This window comes from Propithecus coquereli, unplaced genomic scaffold, assembly GCF_000956105.1.
Source record: "Propithecus coquereli isolate 6110/MARCELLA unplaced genomic scaffold, Pcoq_1.0 Scaffold168, whole genome shotgun sequence".
Classification (NCBI taxonomy): Eukaryota; Metazoa; Chordata; class Mammalia; order Primates; family Indriidae; genus Propithecus; species Propithecus coquereli.
Genome location: NW_012141413.1, coordinates 3386633 through 3408960, shown reverse-complemented (window position 1 = coordinate 3408960; position 22328 = coordinate 3386633). Strand labels below are relative to the sequence as shown.

The window sequence follows — 22328 nt, the reverse complement described above, 5'->3', positions numbered from 1 at the left end:
CTGTGAGTGGAAGCCCCTGAGATCCACGCTGAGGGAAGCTACTGCCTCTGCTCAGAGCCCCGTCCTCCCCTCGATGCCTTCGGGAGAATGTCGCCTCCTCCAGGGAGCCGCCAGGCCTGGACACCTGCCCCCGCCCCCTAACCACAGTCCTCCATCCCAGGGCTGGCCTCCCCTCAAGGCCGACTCGGGACTCCAGGGTGCTGGGTTCCCAGCCCCAAACCTGGGGCTCCGGCAGGCTGGTGTGAAACCAAGGGCTGGGAACCCTCAGGGAGTGGGTGCCCAGGCGGCCACAGCTGTGGGCCCTCACCGAGGACAGGCCCAGCGTGCACCTGTGCTAACCCGCCCTCCCCTCCAGCCACAGCCCGGCCCAGCCCCCTCCTGGGTGCACCGGCCCCCAAGTGGCTTCATGTGTGTCCCCAGCAGGTCCACCTGCCTGGCCCCCCTCCTGCTCCTCTTCCCGGTCTTCGAGCCCCTGCTGAGGGGCTCCTTCCAGGGCTCCCTGATGCCAGGGTGGAGAGGCAGCCCCAGACTGCCCTCTGCAGGACCAGGGCGTCCACCCTCCCTCCCCCAGTTCAAGGAGCTCAGCAGGACGCCGGGGCTGGCCTCGGGGCTGGAGGTCAGCTGGGAGGCTGGCGTCCTGCCCCCCACAGCTGCCAGAAGTGTCCCACCAGGGACAATGCGGTGACCCCTAGATACTGAGCCCCTCGAGGGTCAGCGCATCCCACCCTCTGAGCCCATGTCTGCCGCAGCAACAGCCCCAAATGTCCAGAGCCCAAGAAGGCCTGCCCGGCCCCCGGCAGGCCACAAGTGGCTGTCATGCGGTTCTGGTCACACCGCGAGCCCGTGAGTGTGAGCAAGCTACCATGGGTCACCCAGGCTGCCTCGCTGGGCGCCGGGTGCAGCAGCCACCCCAGGGGACCGCCCAGGGCTGCACGCAGAGGGGCCCTGGGCCGCCTGAGTCGCCGGAGCCACTGGGCAGAGAAGGAATAGCAGACAGGAGGTACAGGGAGCGGTTTATTGTTGCTGGTGGAGCGGGGCGCCTCCCCACACACAGAGCCCGGGTCCCCCGCAGAGAAGGCCCAGCAGAGTCTGCAGCGCTAGGGGCGGCCACAGGGATGTGCCCTGCCGAGGGGTCTCAGGCCCCCCAGCCTGCAGGAGAAGTCACGCGGTGTGAGGCCGGGGCCCGGCGGAGTGGGCGGGGCCCCCATGGGGACAGGACAAATGCCCAAGTCCACGTCTGTGTGTGGAGCCCCCAAGGCTGCTGCCCGTCCAGAGGGGTTAACGGTCCAGAGCTGGGGGTCTCTGAGGCGCTCCCGGGGGATCCCGACGTTGCCCACGCTGTGCGTCACCCTCCCGGCTGAAGTCCCAGCGCAACGAGGTAGGAGGGGCCCAGGGCGGGAGGGCAGGGCAGGCGAGCCGGGGCTCCTGGGGGCTCTGCTGAGGGTGCTGGGCAGTGTCCTGGGCCCTGTGGACACTCCTCTCTCCCTGCCGTCCCCCAGGCCACGATGGCAGTAGCTTCAAGGGTGTGTGGCCGCCTCGTCCCCATCCGGGCGGATGTGCAGAGTGACGGTCTCCCCTACTGTCCCGAAGCCGACCGTCTGGGTGGAAAGCTCCATCGTGAAGCTGCTCTGGCCGCTGTCTGCAGAGCGCTGGACCCGGGTGCAGAAGGACTGCGTCCGGGGGGCAGCGGCACCCACGGGCCCGACCCGGGCCTCCCGCATGAGGAAGGACACAGCCTCGGGGCTGTGGGCCTGGGGACCGGACGGCGGCAGCGATGACGGCCCCCGGGGCTCAGGCCTGAAGAAGCTGCGCGGAACTCGGGGACCCGGCGCGCGCCCCACGTTGAGCAGGACGGGCTGCCCCACGGTGGGCTCCTTGATCTCCCTCTGGATCACCGAGACCTCGCAGGGCGGGTCGTCGGGGGCGCCGGGCACGGCAGAGCCGCCACAGCCGAAGGTCTCCCCCTCCTCGGGCACGTAATCCTCCAGGTCAGCCAGGGTCAGCGCGCGGCCGTTGTGCGTGAGGACCTTGAGGTCGCGGTCCTGAAGGCCGTCAGCGTCCGGGGGCTCCTCCAGCATGAAGGCCGCTCCCTCCTCTCCCTCTTCCCCTCCTCCGTCCTCCTCGAGGGGGGCCCCAGCCTCTTCCGGCAGATCGGGGCTGGCTGTGCCTGGAGTGGCCCAGTCCACGCCGCCCCCGGCGTCCACGCGCAAGACCAGGGGCTCCCCGACGCGGACCACGGCCGGGCCCCGCACCCTGGCTTCCACGCCCAGCAGCTTGTTGTTGGAGTTGTTGGAATTGGGGTCCCTGCCGGGCAGCGTGAAGGGCAGCCTTGAGGAGCTGTCGGGTGCCTCCTCTCTGGCAGGAGACACGCCCTGCGGGCCCGTCTTCCTCACCCGGACCTCGATGGTCTCCTCCACCTCCACCCACTTGGGCTGGGGTTCTGCGCCCCCCGGTGGGGCCGGCGTGTGGGCCTCGGGCTCCGTCACGTACAGCGTGGGCACGGGGGGCTTCCGGCCCGGCTCCGCCTCGGGCCTGCGGGGCTGGGCAGCCCCCGGCAGGTACAGCAGGTCGGGGGCCAACAGGCCTGGCCTGGGAGGGCTGGCGGAGCGGCGGGAAGGTGAGCGGGACGGGGACTTGCTGGGCGAGTGTCGCCGGCCACGGGGGCTCTTCACCACGGTGGTGATGGTCTCTTCTCTGGGGGAGGGGGAGAGGGCCCGAGAGGAGGTGGGCGCAGTGCCCAGGGTCGTGCGAGAGCGAGTGGGTTAGTGTGCCAGCGAGTGAGTGGTGAAACTGCACAAAGAAACTCCTACGCGTGCTCTTGAGCCCCACCCACAGAGCCCCCAGCCAGAGAAGCAAAGAAACAAAGCACAAAGTCCCGAGCGGCCAGCCTCAGGCTCTGGTGTGAAGATCTCGAAACGGGAGCCTGGGGAGGCCCACGCCACATTGCGCGGGCAAGCGCCTCCAAAAACCAGGTCAAACCCAGACCTGCAACGTCCCCCTGGCTGGTCCCCCTCCTCGCCCCCCAGCCGCAGGCCTTGTGCTTTGTGTCACAGGAGAGGGGCACCCACTAGCTCGCAGAGGGCGATACCTGCGTGCCTCGAAAACCCCGGTTAGGGACAGGATGCGCAGCTCACGCCGCAGGTGCGTGCGGGGGGCGGGGTGGGGGGGCCACCGCAGCCCCGACCTGTGGCCTGTTCCCCTGACCTCTGGGGCTGAGGGCATGAGGCCCGGCAAGGCCGGAGACCTGCCTCCCCCAGGGCTCGGGGAGAGGGGTGGGCGTGTGTGTGGTGACTAAGGCGTTGGGCGTGTCTCTCTCATTCAGCTTTGCTTTGGTCTGACTCGGGCTCCACTTGGAAGCAGCTGTTCCCAGGGATGCGCCCAGAGACGTGTGGCCGACCCTGAGGGCACACGGCCATTACAGGTAAGGAGGACGTCACATCCCAGCTCACGGTGGGGAAGCTGCGGCCGGGAGACGTGGCCTGCTCAGGGGTAATGATGACATCCCCTCGTGGATAAAAGGTGGAATTAATCTGTGTACGGCCAGGACGTGGCTGCACATCTCCAGGAATGGGGTGCTCCCCACCACCCCGGTGGCCCATCTGTCGTGGGTGGCACGAGCCTACTCTGGGGAGAGGAGGAGAAAGTCAAGGAAGGGTTAACCCAGGATCTCGCCAGATGTCTGACCGTGGATTGTGTAACAGCCTGGCCAACCGCACCCCTTTAGGAGGCTGTAGGTCGATGGGAAACTAAGAAGTTTCCCATCCTGGAGCTTCTTGGTCATTTGGCCTTAGGAAGCCATGGTCCTTCCTGCCTCCTAGCTCTTGCAAGCTCCTCCACCACCTCCACCTGCAAACACTTCCTATGGGAAGTCCTCCCAGATTACCCAGGTCAAAACCAATCCTACATTCTGTGGGCTCACCTAGCTCTGATGCCCTTTGTGTTGTTTCATCAACAGCCTGTGCGGTTTTCCCCCAGCCGTGAAGGCGCTGGCAGGTGAAGAGGAGATGGTGGGCGTGGCACCGGGGAAATGGGACCTCCCATGGCTTCCCGTCATTAGCTGCTCTGAGCCAGCCCCCTCCCTTCCCCGAACCTTGGTTTCCCCATACTCCAAATGTGACCGCTGGGCTTGGAGACCTCAAAGGGTCCCAGGACTGTGCTGTCCACTACGGCTGCGCTATTTAAATTAAATCCAAATGCATAAAATACAATTTAAAATTCAGTTCTTTAGTCACACTAGACACATCTCAAATGTTCAACAGACACATGGCGTGGCCACCGCTATGGGCAGTGCAGATATAAACTGTCTGTACCCACAGTGGGGCGTGGAGCATTTCCATGACCATGGACATTCTGCGGGACGGCACTGCCCCAGCTCCCAGGGTGCAGAGGGAAGCTGCTCTGTGCCCCAGCTTCGCCTTAACTGGTGTGATTTGGGGTCCGAGCCCTGGGGGAGCCCTGGGTGGTGTGCAGGATGAGTGTGCCCTGGAGAGGCCGTGGGTCGTGGAGAGGGTGCTGATACCCTGGGAAAGAGCTGTGAGCCGTGAAGGCCGCCAAGGTCCCCCGCGCAGGCAGTTACATGAGAAGCTTCCTGCGCCTATCTGCAAGGTGCCGGCAATCTGCAGGGAGCACGGGGCTGCGTGAGCAGGCAGTGGGGCGGGCAGGTGGCCAGGCAGGACCCAGGGCGCGGTGCAGGCGGGTTAGTGGCATGCAGGAGGGCACTGCAGTCAGAAGGAAGGTTAGGAACACGCCTGCACTTACATGATGACGGTTTTCTTGGGGACTTTAGTCTCTTGCTCAGTGACTACAAAGAAAACAGTCGGAATAGCAAGGGTTACAGACCAGCCAGCGTGGCAGCGTAGGACCTGCTCAGCTGCCCCTGGGCAGACCATCTCCACTGGGAGCCTCAGTTCCCTGCTCTTTGAGATGGGGGTGAGGGTGTCTGCCCCGAGCGGCTGGGGCATGAGGTGTGACCACGCTGCGTGCGACTGTCTCTCTGGAAGGCCCTGCAGGAGCTGAGAGGACGGTGAGGGCCCTGCCTAGGCTGCCCACACCAGAATCCCAGCTTCTCCCTCTGGCCCTGTGCTGAAGGAGCCCTGTCAGGCCTGAAGTCTGAGTCCTGGAGAGGGGATGAAATGGGGAAGCTGGCAGCCACATTGGCACGGGGGCGCTTGCTGCCTCATTTATGAAAAACTTGGAGAGGGACTCTGGAGTCCTGACAGTGGCACGTCTTAGCTCCATGGCATGGGGCCATGGAAGTCCTGCCTAGAACAGTACCAGAGGACGCCCAAGCAGGGTCCTGGGCTCTGAGCGAGTGGGGCCACCTGTCTCCCTAGGGAGCATCCCCGGCCCACACATTCGGGGGCCTCTCCTGGTTTTCCTAGCGACTTCCTCCCCGGAGCCGGCAGGATGGGCCTGTGGTTCCTGTCTTGCAGATGGGGACTCTGAGTTCCAGAGCTGGGATGGGGCCCGTCTGGGGGCAGGTGCCTGCTGTGCCCTGCAGCTCCCGGGCGGTGTCAGGCGGGACACAGAGATTTCCCTGTGCAGCCTTGGCCAGCTGGACCCTCTCGCCACCCTGCAGGGACTCCCTGCTCTGCCGCATTGCTGCGGACAGAAAGGTTTCCCTGAGGCACTGGGGGTCTGTTAAGGCTGTCTCAGAGGGGGTGCACCTGAATTAAATGTACCAGCATTGTCTGTGTGCACATTTGGGAGCCACGTGAACTGTGCATTTGTGTGCATGCACACGCATGTGTATGTGCATGCATGTGTGCACACGTGACTACGTGCATGCATGTGCATGCATACATATGTATGTGTGCGTGCTATGTATAAATGTGTGTAGGGGGTGTGTGTGCACAGGCCGCCCCCTGGAGAGAGAATGGGGTCTGGCCCGAAAGCTCTGTGTTTTAGACTAAGTTGGCTGCAGAGAGAGCCGTGTGCAGAGCAGAGGGACACCCTCGGACAGCCGGGCGCCTCTGGGCTGCTCCACTCCTGACACCTTCCTTCACCGACCTGACCTGCCACCTGACCAGCTCTGGGCCCCGAGTGAGCATCTGCGACTGCAGGGGCGCAGCCGTGCGAAGCGGGGCTCCCAGCCCAGCAAGTTCATAGCCGGGGCCATGCCCACCCCGCAGGCCCACCAGGCCCTGCTCTGGCTGCAGAAGGAGCTGCCGGGTTACGAGGAAGCAGCGGGAGAGGAGTTAGGAAGCGGCAGGCGCTGGGCTCTGACGCCAGGGTCTTCTGGGGCCGACCTTTCCGCCTCGCTGAGGCATCGACGCCACAGGTGGGCCCGAACCCGCTCTCCCTCTCACGAAGCCACCCCCTCCACTGTTCCCAGAGACAGACCCGCAGTGACAACCCAGCGAACAACTGTGGGGGACCCTCCAATCACCAGCAGGAGAGCCCTGGCGTCCCCACCAGGCACTCCCTGGACCGTGAGATGCGCGGAGCTGAGGTGCGCGGCGGCAGAAGCGTTTGTGTGTGATGCTGTGGGGCCGGCAGAGGTCGCAGGGCCCCCGGGGACACACCAGACATGGGGCGCCCATGGCCCTCCGGGGTGTGACACACAAGGACCCCCTGCCCGGCGAGGGAGGGGTCTCTGAGCATCATGGACGGTGTAAACATCTTAGGCGGCCCAGCTCTGCGACATTCCGGATGGGAAACCGACCTCCAGTAACTGGGCCCGGGACGGCCGGTTCCAGTGGACTCAGAGGAGGACGTGCGCTCCAGCCCGCTCTGCAGTGGTGGCCGCAGGTCCACCAAGCGTGGGCCTGGCCTCGCTTTCAGGCCCCCAGGTGGGCAGCTCCAGCCAGGAAGCCCGGGACAGACGCGGACGCCCTCCTCCCCGCCTCGCCTGCACCCTCCCTCCACCTCGTGTCCCGGCGAGGCTCACGGTGCTGCCCAGTCCCCTCCCCAGCCCTCGGGAGTGGCCCCAGGCCAGGCCGGGGAGGCTGAGCCACGGTGTTCCACCCACGTAGAGCCTGAGGCTCCCCAGAGAGCCTGGGCCGCCTTGTCGCAACCCTGCTGGTCACCCCACCCCGGCCGGCGGGGCGTCTCCACGCTTGCTCTGCCCCGCACGAGGGGCCCCCGACACGCGCCCTGGGGGCCAAGCTGGGGCCGGCGCCTCTCCCTCTGCACTGGGCGGGGAGCCGCTCTTCCTCGAGACGTCCTTCCCCTCCTGCCCCAGCCGCACTGGCCTTTATGCACGGCGCCGTCTCCCCAGGGATGGTGAGCAGGGCTTGGGGACCCCCTGCCCGTCAGGGCTCCCTTTCCAGCCTTCACACGGACGCTGTGTCTGCGACCCACCCTCACCTCCCACCAGTGCCACCCCTGCAGCCTCCCGCCCTGGGGCGCCAACCCAGCCCCCTGCTCCAGGAAGCGTCCTCCACTGGAAGGGCGACGCCTCAGCCCCCCAGCTGCAACCTCAACTCCCGCTGCCGCCCAGGCTGCGGAGGGTCCAGCCTGGGAGCCGCGGAGCCCGCACAGCCGAAGCCGGGACCTACCTTCCATGGCGGCCACGAGCTGCTCCCTGTGGCGCTGCTCCCGGGCCCGCAGTGCGGGGCTCTGCAGGGACAAGTCCGCGCCGCCTCGCGTGGACCCCAGCCGGTTCACCAACTGCAGACGGACGGCAGAGGCCCGCTCAGAGCCTGAGGCTCCCCGAGGGGCCTGGGCCACTTTTTTTTGGGCACGTTGTCTGTTTGCAGCACGGGCGGCCCCCACGCAGGGAACCCTGCGGCCCGGGGGCTTCTTGCGGTTTGGGACGTTGTTCCCGTTCCGGGTTGGGTTTGCGGGGCCGGGGGGTTTGGGTTCTTTGGGTTGGGGCCTTTTGGCGAGGGACTTGATTTTTTGCTTGGTTTTCCCTTTACTTGCTTTTTTTTTTGTTTGTTTTTTGGGGCCGGGTTTTCCTTTTTTCCCCCGGGTTGGGTTGCATGGTGTCATCACAGCTCACTGCAACCTCTGACTCCTGGACTCAAACGATCCTCCTGCCTCGGCCTCCCCAGGAGCTGGGACTACAGGCGCCACGCTGCCTGGCTAATTTTTAAATTTTTTTGTAAAGATGGGGTCTCACTATGTTGCCCAGGCTGGTCTGAAACTCCTGGCCTCAAGCGATTCTCCTGCCTCAGTCTCCCAAAGTGCTGGGATCACAGATGTGAGCCACTGCACTCGGCTTCTTTAACTGATTTAAATCTAAGTTTAAATCCCTTGGTATGGCCCACAGTGACTGCACCAGACAGTGTCAGTGCAGAGCTCATGTGGGTCCCCTGCGTCCTGGGGTCGGCTGTGGGCAGCAGCCACACAGGGGAGGCTGGTGGCCAGACGAGAGCCCTGGGAAGTGCCAGCCGGTGCCAGGGGCTCTTAGGGCACCCGCAGTCAGCACACACCCACTGCGGGCAACCGTGGGGCCTCGGAGGGACAGAGGACTCACACCAGGCCTCACTGCCCCCAGGAGCCCCCGCCCCAGCCCTGTGACACAGTGGCGGGTGCAGGGGACAGCTCTGTCCATCTGCAGGGCCGGCCGTGTCCATGAGGGGAAGGCACCTGGGTGATGCCAGGCAACGCGCGGTGACTGACACTCTGTTTTTACTTGAATGATGAAATTCGGGAGGTCAGTACCAGGTCCCCCCCAGAAGCTGAGTGGCATCCTTGAGCTTTCGAGGGACACTGGGGAACAGGTGCCCAGTGTCACATGGGAGGAGTGGGAGGCCTTGGCGGAGGAGGAAGGCCAGAGCGTGGAGGGGCGGCGTAGCTGAGGACAGTGGTGAGAGCAGCCTGGCGTCCCCCAGGCTGGCAGGAGGGACGTGGGTGACGGTGGGCATGCTGTCTCCCGGCCTCTCCCCCGAGGCCCCTGGCGCCACGCCTCACCCCACAGCTCACCTCGCACTCGTAGTAGCCCAGGTCTTCCTTGCCGGCTGCCCGGATCGCCAGCGCCAGGACGCCGCTGCGGGGCTCGCTCAGTATGCAGTACTTGCCGCCAGGTGTCAGCAGGGCACCGTCCTTGTACCACCTGCAAGCCGCCCCACATGGCCCGTGAGGCAGGGCCCAGGCCACCCTCTGCCCCTCCAGCCTGCCCGGCATCCTCACGGCACCTGCCCCAGGCCCCGGGCCCTTGGAGAGCCCACCCTTCCAGCAGCCGAAATCCGACCTGCCCTGTCCTCCTGGTGGCAGGCAGGGCCCACGGCGCCCGCTCTTCCGCTGAAGGCCGTGGTCATGTGTCCAGCCTGCCCCCGACCCGGGAACACGCATCCCATGCCTTGCGCCCCAGCAGGGCTGACCGCCCCTCACTGCCTGGCCCCCGCCGGCGGCCGGGGTCCCACCTGATCTGGGGGTACGGGGCGCCTTCAACGGTGCAGGTGAACTGGGCATCCTCGCCCTCCACAAAGGGCGCCGCCCGCACCTTCTTCACAAACCGCGGGGGCACTGCAGACGGGGGGGGGCAGAGACAGACAGAGACGGGGAGGCGCCATGATGCAGCCACCCGTCAGTGCCCTGTGACCCCTCAGCAGGCCCCCAGACCACAGCCAGCCGTCCACACCCCTCCCGCTGCCCCGCTGTCCGGCTCTCTCACCCCACCCTCGCCCCGCCAGCAGCCCCGGCCCTCAGCGCCCACCTTGCACGAGGATCTTGCCCAGCGTGCTGGCGCTGCCGGCGGCACTGGCCGCGAAGCACATGTACTGGCCGGAGTCCACGCCGGTCAGGTTGTCCAGGATGAGGGCGCAGGAGCCGTCGGGGTCCTCGATGAGGATGTGGTGCGGGTCCACCTCCACCGGCTTCCCGTCTGGAAGGGCCGGGTGAGGGCTGTCACCAGCGGGACCCCAGAGGCCGACCCCACTGGGGATGAGCGGCTGGGCCTGGCCTGGAGCGTGCAGTCTGGCGGTGGCCGAGAGGCCACAGGGCCAGGGGTGGCCCCTGCTGAGTCGGCTCGACAAGGCGCCCAGGGGCCCTGGAGGGACAGGCCGAGACCAGCCTCCCCTGCTCCCCCGCCTCTGTCTCTATTTCTCTGTCTTTGTTTCTCTCTCTTTTTATCTGTCTCTTTCTGCCTCCGTCTTTCTTTGTCTCTGTCTCTCACTCTGTTCTCTCTGTCCAGCTTGGACACTAGCTGGAGGCAGGGGCTGGGCCAGGGGACCTGAACTCCTCAGAGGACAGCCCCCTGGAGAGCCGAAATCCTTGGTCGCCGCACCTCCCCAACGACCCTGCGACTCCCCGGGGACCTGCAACGCGCCCACTGCACCCCAGCTCGCAGCCCACGGGCCCTGTCCTCACCGCGGCCCCATCTTACAATCACCAACGCCCGCTCCCTGCCCGCCCAGCAGCGGCCAGCCCCGGCCGCGGCAGGCAGAGGGTCCCCCACCAACCTGCGTGAAGGGCTCACGTGCCGTGAGTGGCGCTAACCCCAGTGCCCTGGCTTGTCCCTGGGCCTCCCACCTGTACACCCCTCGCCCAGGCCACACCACGAATGGGTGCACACCTCACCCCCCGCCTGAGCAGACCCTCCGCGGGGGCCCTGGGGCCGCCTCATGTCGTCCCGTCCCGAAGGCAGACGCCCCGGAGCACCGTCTCCCCCAGCGGCGCACAAATGTGCCGGACACCGCCCCTCCGTTCAGTCCCCTTGTACGGAACGTGCATTGGAGGACTGAAAAAAATCTCTGAAATGTCACGCAGGCAGCCAGCGCGTGGCCTTCCGGCATAAAATCGTGGAGACGGAAACAGCGTGAAGTAAATCGCCCTGGTGGGAACGTCCAGCCAACCGTCCGTCTTGGGCGGCACCGCGGCGTAGGGAACACGTCCCCGCGGACAACTCCTCCCCCACGACGTCTGACTACGCGACGCCGCCCGGGCTCGCGCTGCCATCCTCTGGGCGTGCTCCCCCTGAGCGCTTAACTCACAAAGGCTCACGGGCACAGTGGCTTCTGATTTGCATAGAACTGAAGAAAATCATTTTAAACTATTTTAAAAAACAACAAAACTAGCTACCTCCTCAGCTCCCTGCACGTCTTATCACATGCCCGGCCTCCAGCCCGTCTGCTCCCAGCCGCTCCTAAACCCACCCCCGCCGGCCTCGCGCCTGTCCCCAAACAGCTCGTCGGGGCCCCAGACCCTCGGCCAATTCTCAGCCCTCCCCGGCCTTCCCAGATTCCCGTCTCACTCCGAGCAGAAGCACGCACGGCCAGGCTCGGCACGTTCCTCTACGGACAGCAGATGGAGGGGTCTCCCTCCCTGGACGCGCCCCGGGCGGGGGAGAGAAGGCCCTCCCCTTCCTTTCCCAGGAGACTGTTTTCCGCGTTCCAGGGTGGCAAGTCTGCTGCCTCTGCGGGCAGGTTGCCAGCAGCCCCCACAAGCTCAGCATCTCCTCAGATTTGGGGGTTCTCTCTTGGGGCACAACCCCCTGCAGGCAGTTAACACCTGGCCCCCAGCGTCTCACTCCTTGGAAACTGGGCTGTGGGGAACCAGCGCAAGCCGCCGCTCTGCCGGCTGTCCCCGGCCCGGGAGACTCGTGTCTGTGCTGTACCTGGCCGGCAGGCTGCCTTGCAAGGGGGTGAGCTGGGTAAGCTCTCTGGCCCTTCTCAGTTTTTGATTTGCAATTTTGGTGACGGGAAAGGGACACTGTCAGAGACATGGCCTTCTGGAAGGGACAGAAAAAGGCAGCTCCATGGGCCTCTTCCTCTACTTCGCCCCTTAAAGAAAGGAAACGAGGCAGGTGGTTGGCACGTGAGCACTGAGAAGGGGGCTCGAGGCGGACACCTGGATGTGCCCTGGGCGATGCTCCCTCTCCCAGTCCCCACCGGGGACCTCGCTGCTTCACTAAAAATACTGGAAGCGCCGCTGGATCCGAGGAAGACCCCCTGTCACTACACAGCCACGGAGACTCGCGTGTGTGCCGAGTGCCACGGACAGGCCACCGCCAGCCACGGTGGGCGGTCGGCAGGGCGGGGCTCGGGCTGGCGCGCTCGGAGGCGAGGGGACGGGCGCCGAGCCCGTGCTGAGGAGCAACGGCTGGGGCCCCGCCTCTCTCGCCCGGCCTCAGAGTCCCCCGGAGATGACGGCAGAGGGTCCGGGTCTCGGCCGAGGGCCTTGGCGCGGGAGATTCCCTGAGACCAAACCCGCGCCCCCCCCACCACCTACACGAGGGGAGACGTGGGGGACACACCAGTGACAGAGTGGACTCCGGGTACCCTGATGGCATCTGTCACACCGACTGGGGTGACCTGCTGCAGGGGAGGTGACCCAGAGGGATTTACGGTCAGTCCTACCCCCTCAGACGCCTCCCTTAGCCCTTACGGGGAAACCTGCCAGGGCTGCGAGGTGTTGTCCCGGAGCCAGATGCCCCGTGCCACGTGGCTCTGTAACAAGGTCACCGCTGAGCAAGCTAGACTGCAGGGGCGCAGGGCCCGCGGACCGCTGAACCTGTAAGGCACTGTGACGTGGCTCATTAAGGGGTCGCCAAAGCTAAGAGAGACGGTGCCCGCAGCGCTGACCGTGCTGCCCAGTTAGGACGAGGGGTTAGTTGGGCGTGGAGGTGCGCGTCACCCCACCCCCGTCCCGATTCCTTCCCGCTGCCTACCCCGACCTCCGCTCCTCAAGAGGAAAATGGTCAGGGCAGGCCGCAGGCTCCCCGCTCTGTCTGCCTGTCCCACACGCCGGGGCCCCCAGGGACACGCGAACTTCCACGGCTCTGCTGGACACAGGTGCCCATTGCTGTCCCGCCCTATTGCCATGGTGAGCGGGCCTGCGTGTGCCGTGGCTTCGGCTTCCACACCTGGACGCTGATGTTTGACGTGTCTGTGAGTCCTGCCTCCTACATGCCAGAGGACACGCTCCGTGACGTGAGACGGGGCGTAGAACCGCAGCACCACGCCCCAGCCCAGCCCCTGGCCCTTCCCGGGTTGGGGACGGAAACAGCGTGGAAGCCGGGAGGAGTCAGTCCGCGCCTCACCGAGAACTGGAGGGCAGAGGTGATGACAGGGCTGTGCCCACTCGGCGCCCGCACAGCTCACAGGACGCGCCGAAGGCAGCCAGTGGCTGGCGGCGAATTGGCACCCGCTCAATCCACTGCGGCTCCCACAGTCCCAGCCGGTGCAGAGTTCACGACCCTGACGGATCCAGAATCCAGCGCACACACGCCTGCTTTTTGCACGTTCTTGGCCTGCACAGCCCAAGACCACTTGCATGCATGTGGCGAGGTCTCCGGTACATGTGTCATAGGGTGTCCCAGTCAGGACGTGGCCCTCTGCCCTCTGCCTTTGTCCCTCGGGCCCCTAAGATCCCAAGGAAGCCCAGTGCCTTACGGACTTTGCGGGTATCGGGGCCACTGTGTCCCCACCTGGACCTTCTGACGGGTGCCCCGCCAGCGGCCGGTTCTCACAGGGCCAGAGCAACAGGCCGCCATGGGGACATCTGGCAACTGGCGCAAGCGCCAGCTTCGAGCCACGCTGCAGTGACGGCTCCTTTGCGCTCCGGGTCTCGGAGATGGGTCACTCCGCCAGCCGGAGTCTCTGGCAGTGGGAGGCCCCCCTCGGGTTTGGGACGTGTTCTGTTCGGACACAGCCGCCGGACACTCCCTGCTTTTGAAAGTCAGCTCTTGGCACGCGATGGGGCTCTGTCAGCGTGGAAGCCAGCCGTCCGACCCGGCAAGGCCTCGGAACTCTCCGTTGTGGGACGGGCCAGCTCACCTCCCGGCGCACAAGGCAAGAGGGGCCCCCTTGGCCTCACCACACGTGGAAGCTGAACTGGCTCCTGGCGTTAAGTGGACACGCGGCCACTCTCCTGGCGGGAGCTTCCCTGGCCATCTCTGCCCTGACGCGGAGCTGCTGGCTCCACGCGGGTCTGGATCCGCGGAGCTCCACGGAGACGTCTGCGCCTGGACCGCCCAGCTGCGCTGAAACCCAGCAGGCGCCATGACCACTGTGGCAGCCCGGACGCGCCCAACCAAAGGCAGGGGATCCTTGGCCCGGAGGTCCGAGCGCAAGGCCGCTGTCGCAGCTCTGCGCGACGCTCTTCATCCTGGTGGACACTACCACGTTCTCGCTGATCTTGAGCAGTCGCTGACGGCCACTTAGAAAACTACAGACTGCAGGTTAAAGACGCCTCTCCTTGGGGCGACGGGCCACGAACGTGCATCGAGGCTGCTGACGGCAACTCCCCACCCAGACCACCAGGGGCCCGCGTGGAACTGCCACGGTGTCATGTTGCCACACCCCGTCTGTCCCACACGAATGCCCCCGGCTGGTCTCGGACAAGCAGAACAGGAAGGACTGACCGTCCTGGGACAGCTCCTCTAAAACCAGGACCGGGCTCGGTTATTAGGACCAAACTAGAGACTTGGAGGCTTGTCAGCCAGCCCAGGTGTGGCTAACCTGACAGCCCAGGTGGCCCCAGGGGGGACACGTGGGACACACAGTCAACCTGTGCTGCTGCGCATCTCCCTGGGAGCCCCAAAGTGTAAACAATAACTGCGCCCTCAGGACGCCCCATGTGGGAACCGGGCGCACACACCCGTCTCTGCCACACACACGGCGACCTGCACCCTGGGGTGACACGGAGGACCTGCAGGCGTGTCAGGGACCCCGACGGTAAACCGTGTGGAGAGCTCTCAAGGTGAGGCTGCCTCCGTGACGCGGAGCCTCCGCAGGAGGGATGACGGACGCGTTTTTTACTCACACGCATGCCACAGCTGGTTTTTCTTACAACGGGGCCTTTCGACTAGAGGAGATGGCACAAGGTTTGTCCCTGCCTTTGGCTGAGGTGGCCCCGGGCACCATCTTGGCCCAGAGGCAGTGAGATGGCCTCGCTGGCCAGGGCTGTCACGGATGACAGCGTTTCCTGCGGCTTCCCCCTGCAGCCCAGGCAGCTGGGCAGGTGCAGCGGGCAGTGCCATGCCCGGCTCGGCGCCGGGTGGGGGAGAGTCGCTCTGGAAACTTAAGAGCGCCAGCTGGCTTCGGCATTCGCTCAGCTGGGGTCCCGGGGTCCTGGCTGGGGCCAGCGCACCGGCCGGCTGCTTGCTGGCGCTGGAATCCTGCCGAGAGACTCGACTCAGGGCAGCACGGGTCCCTGGATGGACGGGCTGGGTCCCAGCCAGTGCCGGTCAGATGGGTGAGGATGGCCATGGCGGGGCACAAACACGGGGAAACCTGCAGGGCTGGTGCCGCGCGGACACAAGGTGGCACTGGGTCTCTCAGACACATACCCCGTGGATGGCACGTGCCCCTGTGGTCCAAGTTGAAAGTGTTCGCACAGGGAGACATTTTGGGAGAGTGGGGCAGGGGGTCCGTCTCCCTCCCTGGAGACATCCCTGGGGCAGACATGAGCCCCAGACCTGCGGTGCACACGCAGGTAATGCCCAAGAGCTCCCACAAGAGGCTGCCCTGGCCGCTGCTGCGTGGGGAACGGCAGACTGTCTTTGCCTTGGACCCATGGGTCTTGTGTCTTCTCTGTGTGTGTGTGTGTGCGTGCGCGTGTGCACACATCTATGCATGTTTGTGTCGTGTGTCTGTATATATGTGTGCATATGCATGTAACATGCACATACACATGCAAGTATGTATCTGCGTACGTGTATGCATATGTAGGTATGTATATATGCATGGTGTCTATTGATATATGTGCATTATGTTTATATATGCATACATGTGTAGGATGTGTGCATGTATGCATACAAGTGTGCAGTATTTATGAATGTAAATATGTGTGGCATGTTATGAATATGTGTGTAGCATGCACAAGTATACATATCTATGTGGTGTGTATGTATTTGGCATGTATCTATGTACATGTATACATGGGCGTAGTGTGTATGTGTGTCGTATCTGTGTAGTGTACTTACACATATACATGTATACAGTGTTTCTATGTACATGTACACTGCATATCTATGTATGTAGCATGCATCTATGCATGCATGTGTATGTGTATAATGAATATCCATGCATGCATGTTTGTAGCATGTATCCATGTATGCGTATACATAATGTCCATTACACATGCAGTGTGCACCCATGCATGTATACTGTGTTTCTGTATGGTGTGTATCTGTGTATACATGTGTGTGTAGGCAGGACTGATGTGTATACACGTGTGTGGTGTACATCTGTATGTGTATATTATGTAGTATGTATGCATATGTGTAGTGTGTATCTAAGTATGAAAATGTGTGATGTGCATCTGGGTATGTATGTCATGTATCTGTGTGTATCCACGCACACATGTCACATGTATGTATATGTGTTGTGTGGTGTTAGTGAACATGTGCATGTGTATGAAATCTGTTGTGCACTTGTTCACACATGTAATGCACATTTGTGTGTACACATGTGTGCACAGTGTGTGTAACGTGTGTACAACGGGGCAGGCCAGCCTGCCTGTGTGGGTACGACCGCAGACTTGCAGTTTCTGGGACCCACCCAGTGGTCCCTTCTCCTGAGCTTCCGGGGTCCCCGTCCCTCTGGCTGCTCCGTCCCCTTCGCTCGTTCCCCCTCACCTCCCAGACCCTGGGAGGGGCTCCCGGGCCTCGAGGCTTCGGCCCGTTTCTGCACACTCGCTCCTCGTCCATCTGCACGACGACTCCTCATTTCCCGTCTCTGCCCGGCCCCTCCCCTGAATTCCGCGTGTGCTTTTCCACGGTGCCCCAACAATGCCACTCGAGTCCCCGTGGGCACCTGGCTCTTCCCAGCCCTCCCTGCAGCTCTGCCTGCACCCCACCCGCCTCTCCCTGGCCTCCCCACCCCTGTGAACGCAGCCCCGTCCCCTGGGATGCTCGGTCCTGCCCGTGCGGTTGTCCCGGAGCCCATCTCTCTGCCACACGCCCGCCCACCGCACCAGCAAGCTGGCTGGCCGTACGGGCAACCCACGTCTGCAGCCAGCCCCAGCGCCAGGTCACGGTGGTTCCCAGGGTGACTTCCCTGTCCCTTCTCAGCCCTCCCCTGTGGGTTCCAGGCATGACAGCCAAGGTGACAGAGGACAGAAGCCAAACTGTGTCCCTGTGCTGCTCGAAACCCTGCGTGGTTCCAGTGCACTGGAGGACCAGTGCTGCCCAAAGAGAGGTCTGTCCTCATCCCTTGGAATGTCCTGAGGAGAGCATCTGTTTTCCCTGGGGCCCTCGGACCACATCAGACCATCCGCGCTAACACTGAGCTTCACGGGGCGGGGGTGGCTCCAGGCCACGCAGGACCAGCATGGCCCCCGGCGGTGCTGGAGACTGAGGTCAGCCACACGCGTGGTCAGCCGTGACCAAGCCCAGTAAAACCCGCACACCGAGGAGAAACAGGTGCTGCCCACGGGACCCACTAGGAGGGCACAGCTGGAAGCTCGTGCTTGGCGACACCTGAACGCTTCCCTAGACACTCTCCCCTCGGCTGCCTGCCATCTGTGTCCTTTGCTGCAACAGACCCCGCCCAGTGCAGCGGCCTTGCCGAGCTCTGCGAGACCACCTGGCGAACTGCTGAACTCCCTGCCTCTCTGCACGGCTCCCCACATTCCCTGTGGCCCCAGCCTTTGACCGGGCGGGGGGACGAGTGACATGCGAGGGCCTGTCCCTCATGCCCCAGGCCCCACGACCAGATGCCATGCCGGGTCCTCGGCCCTGGCACAGCTTATTTCTGTCCGGGCAGCTTCTCTACTGCAGGGCCAGCACCTTCCGACGGGGCCAGGGCCGTACCTTTGTACCAGCTGACGACGGGCTTGGGCGTGCCCGTGACGCGACAGGCCAGCTTCACCGTCTCGCCCAGCTCGGCCGTGCAGTCGGCCAGCTCTTCCTCGAAATCCGGGGGCCCTGAGGACACACACGTGGCTCTGAGCACCCTGTGGGTGGGACGTCGGGCTCCTGGTGCCCTTGGGTACACCTCAGCAGGTCACCCCACCCCCTGCCAGTGGCCCCAAGTCCAAGGGTGTGGCTGCCACGGGGACTGTCCTTCTGTGCCATCCCTCACGTAGGGTCCCAGTGTGGGACCGGGAGTGAGGGCGGGATCTGCCGACGGCGGGGCAAGGGAAGGGCTGGGAGCCCCCACTCCACTTCAGCCCCCGGGCCCCTGGCCGCTCACTCACGCCACACGGGCAGGGCCAGGCGCTGCTGGATGCTGCAGATCTCCTTCACCCACGAGTTCTTGGTGATGACGGTGCGCGCCTGCAGCAGGTACTTGCGCACCGAGTCCTCTCGCTCGTGCCACACCTCGAAGGCACGGTCGTCCCCCTCCACCTGGTCGTTCAGGTCGATGCTACTCAGCTGTGGGCCGGGGAGGGACAAGAGCTGACCACCGCCTGGACAGACGTGGCACCGGCGGGGCCATGCTGCCGCGTCCATGCCAGAGCCAGAGGGACAGGGAGGCGTCCGCCCGCCCTGCACAGCCCCGGCAGCCCCCGGGGCCCGCACACCTTCATCATGTTCCGGAACACGTAGCTGAAGGTGTCGGTGCGGGAGTCTCGCCGGGGCTTGCAGATCACCAGGTGGTTGCGGAAGAGGAACACGTGGCGGTTGTGGCCCTTCCAGGGCATGCGGGCGCCCGGTGCGCCCTCCCACACGATGAAGTGGCCCTGGGGGTGCAGGGGGCTGCGGTCAGCCTGCGGTCGGCTGGGCCCCCCAGGGGCGCAGGCCCCACAGCCACCCAGGTGCCCCCGCCACCCGCCAACGTCACGCGTGCACACGACCTCCGGCCGACCTGGCGGATGGGCTCGCCCAGGGCCTCCAGGGTGCCCGGGTAGTTCTCCATGAGGGAAACGTGCAGCTTGTTCTCGGCGCGCTGCGGCAGGGCGGACACCACGGCGTAGGCCTGCTCCAGCAGTGCGCAGTTCTGCCTGTTGCGAGCCTTGTTGCGGATCAGCTCCTGGGGGCGCAGGGCACGAGGGTTAGGGCTCGGGAGAGCGGGCGGTGCCGGCAGAGGAGGCGGGCACAGGGCAGGCCGTGCCCACCTTCAGCAGGGCCTGGTACCGCTGCACGCGCTCCACCGGCTGCTCCAGGTAGTGCTGCAGCGGCGGCGGGGGCGGCTGTGAGGGGTCCCCGGCCGACAGCGCCTCCTCTGCGTACTTCTGTGGGAACAGAAGGGTGGGTTTTAGGGCAGGAACGCACAAGCCCCCTCTGGTTGTGTCCCCTGAGGGCTGGAGGCGCAGCCTTCTGACGGAAGCCGGGGGTGGCACGGGGCCCAGGGTGGGGGTGGGTGGTCCGACGGGCCCGAGCTCAGGCGGGGCACCTTGTAGAACTCCTGCACGGCCGTGCCGAGCACCACCGACTCAGCCTGCACCCGGCCCACCAAGAACTCCAGGTACTTCTCAAAGGCCGCCTGGTTCTTGATGAAGCACATGGCGACGTCGTCGTCCGTGTCGCACTGCTGCAGCTCCTGCAAGAAGCTGCGGGGAGGGGACGTGTCAGGACCCTGGCCCGCGATCCGCCACCCGGCCCTGGGCGCTCACCTTTGGGAGGAAGCTCCCGCCCAGGGGCTGGGCCCTGGGGGGCTGTGCGAGGGCATGTGCAGGCATGCGTGTGCAGACAGGTGGTCCAACCGCATGTGCACACGTGTGCCCATGCATGAGGGTATGCATGCGTGGGGTGTACACGGGTGTGCACCTCCATGTATATGCAGATATGTGCTGCATGCACGTGTGCATGTACAAGTGTGTACAGACATGAGGGTGTTCATGTACACGTGTTCAGGAATAGTATGGGTATGTGTGTGCATGTGTATAACATGTATATATATAGGGGCATGCATGTGTACAGTTGTACACATGGGTATGCACATATGCACTTGCATACCTGTGTGGGTGTGCAAGGGAGTTCAGGTATATGGAGACGTATGTATACATGCATACACGTGTGCATGGGTGTGCCCATGTATGTGGGTGCGTATGTGTGCGTGTGTGCGCCACGTACATGGGCGTGCATTGTATAAAGGCTGTGCATGTGCACATATGTCCGTGCACCTGTGTGCACAGGTGAGGGTGTGCATGCATGTGGGGCCATGCACATGCCCACCAGCAGTAGGTATGCTGCAGGCCTTCCCGTGTGCAAGCCAGGTGCATGTGTCTGTGCTCCTGGGGGGACGTCTCTGTCACTGGATAGAGATGAGCCAGCACAGGTTCTCTCCGCCCTCGCCTCCTGCCCGCCCCTGGGAGGCCTGGCCCTGTAGCCAGTACACACCTGTGCGTGTGTGTGTGCACGCAGCCCTGCCCACCTGCTGTGGAAGCGGCTGATGTCCTGCACGTTGCGGAAGATGACGGCCTTCTGGCTGGCCACGGCCGCGGGCACGTGGGGGCAGCGGTCCAGGTGCTGCATGTGGTGGCTCTGCAGGAACTGCAGCTTGCCCACGAACACCTGCTCCGAGCTCAGCAGCTCCCGGATGGCAGAGCTGGGCAGGAGGGGCACGGCTGTGAGCGGAGACCCAGCAGCCCCGGCCGCCGGCACTGCTCCCACCTCCGGCACGGGGACTGGGCACCGCGTGGCTGCAGCCATTTCCAGGGCACAGCTACGGGAGCCAGGGGCCTGCTCTGCTCTCTTCTGCCTCTGCCCATCCCCGATGAGGCTCACGTGGAACAGGGAGGACCCCACAAAAGAAAGAGCGTGGCCAAGGCCCAGCTCCCCCAGGATTGGGGCCTGCACCCCGAGCGAGGACCAGCAGCCAGTTTCTGGGAGCGATGATCCAGCCGGTAGGACACCAGGGCTGCCACCCCAGCCCTGCTGGCCACTCACCTCAGCCTTGTCTTGTACTCATCTTCAGACATGGCCTCCCCAGGGAACTCGGGGGCCTCGGCAGCCCCCCACTCAGGCGACAGCTGGGGAGAAACAGGAGTTCACTGCAGGTGGTCTGGGCCCCAGTCCTCCTCTGTGGGTATCGGGCTCTTGCCCCTCAAATGGGGACAACCCCTAGGGCCTCTCTAGGATCCCCAAGGCTCCCCTTCCTCCTCCTAAGCCATCCAGTACCTTGAGCCTCTTGTCCAGGTAGGCAGGCGACACCCAGCCCTGCCTTGACGGGCTGGATTTGGTGGGCTTGGTGCGCACGAGCCAGCGCAGCGGGTGGGCCGAGTCGAGGACCTCCACATACTGGCCTTCCCGCAGCGTGATGGCATCCTGCTCGGCCCCCAGGGGCAGGTAGTCGGCCGTGACCACGTAGATGTCAAAGATCTGATGGGGAGGGGAGGCACTGAGTCCAGGGAACAGGGAGGTGCCAGCCAGGCCTGCAGAGGCCCCGGACTGCAGGGAGGTTCCCCTGTGCCCTGGGATAATTTTTTTTTTTTGAGACAGGGTTTCACTCTGTTACCAGGCTGGAATGCAGTAGCATCAGCCTAGCTCACGGCAACCTCAAACTCCTCGGCTCAAGCGATCCTCCTGCCTCAGCCTCCCGAGTAGCTGGGACTACAGGTGCGCACCACCACGCCTGGCTAATTTTAAAAATTCTTTGTAGAGACGGACTCTTGCTATGTTGCTCAGGCTGGTCTCAAACGATCCTCCCACCTCAGCCTCCAGAAGTGCTGGGATCACAGGTGTGGGCCACTGTGCCCAGCCTCAGAATCATTCCGCACACGCACCTGTTCCCACCCCTGTGCAGACTAGGTAGCGGGGGTGACGTCCCCCAACCTACCCTCCCACGCTAAGGGATCACCGCAGCCCCCTGGCGTTGCCCGCCCGGGACTGTCTACACTGAGCCACATGGTCACCTTCTTCCCATCACGCTCCCACCCACCACTCCAAGACCCAACAGGTAGGTGCCTGGCACACTGGGGGCATGAGACGCATTCTCGAATGAAAGAATGAATGAACAAATGGCTCCACCAGAAGCCAAGTCTGTGCAAGAAGAGGATCCCGTTCCCCCAGTTCCTGCCTCCTGTGTGCCCTGGGTGGGGGTTCCACCTCCCACCCCTCTCCACTCCCCACCTCTTCAGGGGGTCAGACCCCCCCAGCCTGCTCCCCGGGGGTCCCAGCCTGCCCACCTCACCGCGGGAGTCACCGTCCTCTGACTCCGAGGAAGACTCCTGGACGCTGGAGGAAGGCCGCGACCGGCCGTGCCGCGGGGACGCGGATGGTGTCTTGGACTCCTCATCGCTGTCACACCCAGGCACCTGCAGCTTGGCTGGGTGGGCACAAGGATCATGACACCCCCAGAAGGGCAGCCCCTGGAGACCCCTTGCCCTGTCCCTAGCCTGGACCCAGAGCCTCAGGTGTTCTGTTGTGGCCACCCCCGTCCCGGGACCCCGGCACATGAGTGCTAGCCCCTCACCCTGCGTGATCTTGGCCGACACCATCTCGGTGATCTGGGAGGTGAGTTTCTGCAGGAACTCCTCTGTGCCCACCTCGGCGAGGGACAAGTGGCTGCGGACCTCCTCGGCCACCAGAGGCTCTCCTGGGGGTGTAGATG

At 64.4% G+C, this 22328-nt stretch overlaps 1 protein-coding gene across 1 annotated transcript in view; it reads right to left on the bottom strand.

Annotated features, from left to right (window-relative positions):
* LOC105808120 (obscurin-like) overlaps positions 1–22328 on the bottom strand; it is a 108162-nt gene that overhangs the window by 14425 nt on the left and 71409 nt on the right. Inside the window, 19 exon segments of the mRNA XM_012641682.1 lie at positions 430–499; positions 726–971; positions 1581–2694; positions 3089–3212; positions 7500–7611; positions 8872–9001; positions 9312–9414; positions 9605–9772; positions 17645–17758; positions 18031–18208; positions 18358–18516; positions 18642–18806; positions 18892–19008; positions 19170–19326; positions 20151–20324; positions 20666–20748; positions 20897–21097; positions 21904–22043; positions 22191–22313. Coding sequence (XP_012497136.1) covers positions 430–499; positions 726–971; positions 1581–2694; positions 3089–3212; positions 7500–7611; positions 8872–9001; positions 9312–9414; positions 9605–9772; positions 17645–17758; positions 18031–18208; positions 18358–18516; positions 18642–18806; positions 18892–19008; positions 19170–19326; positions 20151–20324; positions 20666–20748; positions 20897–21097; positions 21904–22043; positions 22191–22313 — 3678 coding nt within the window.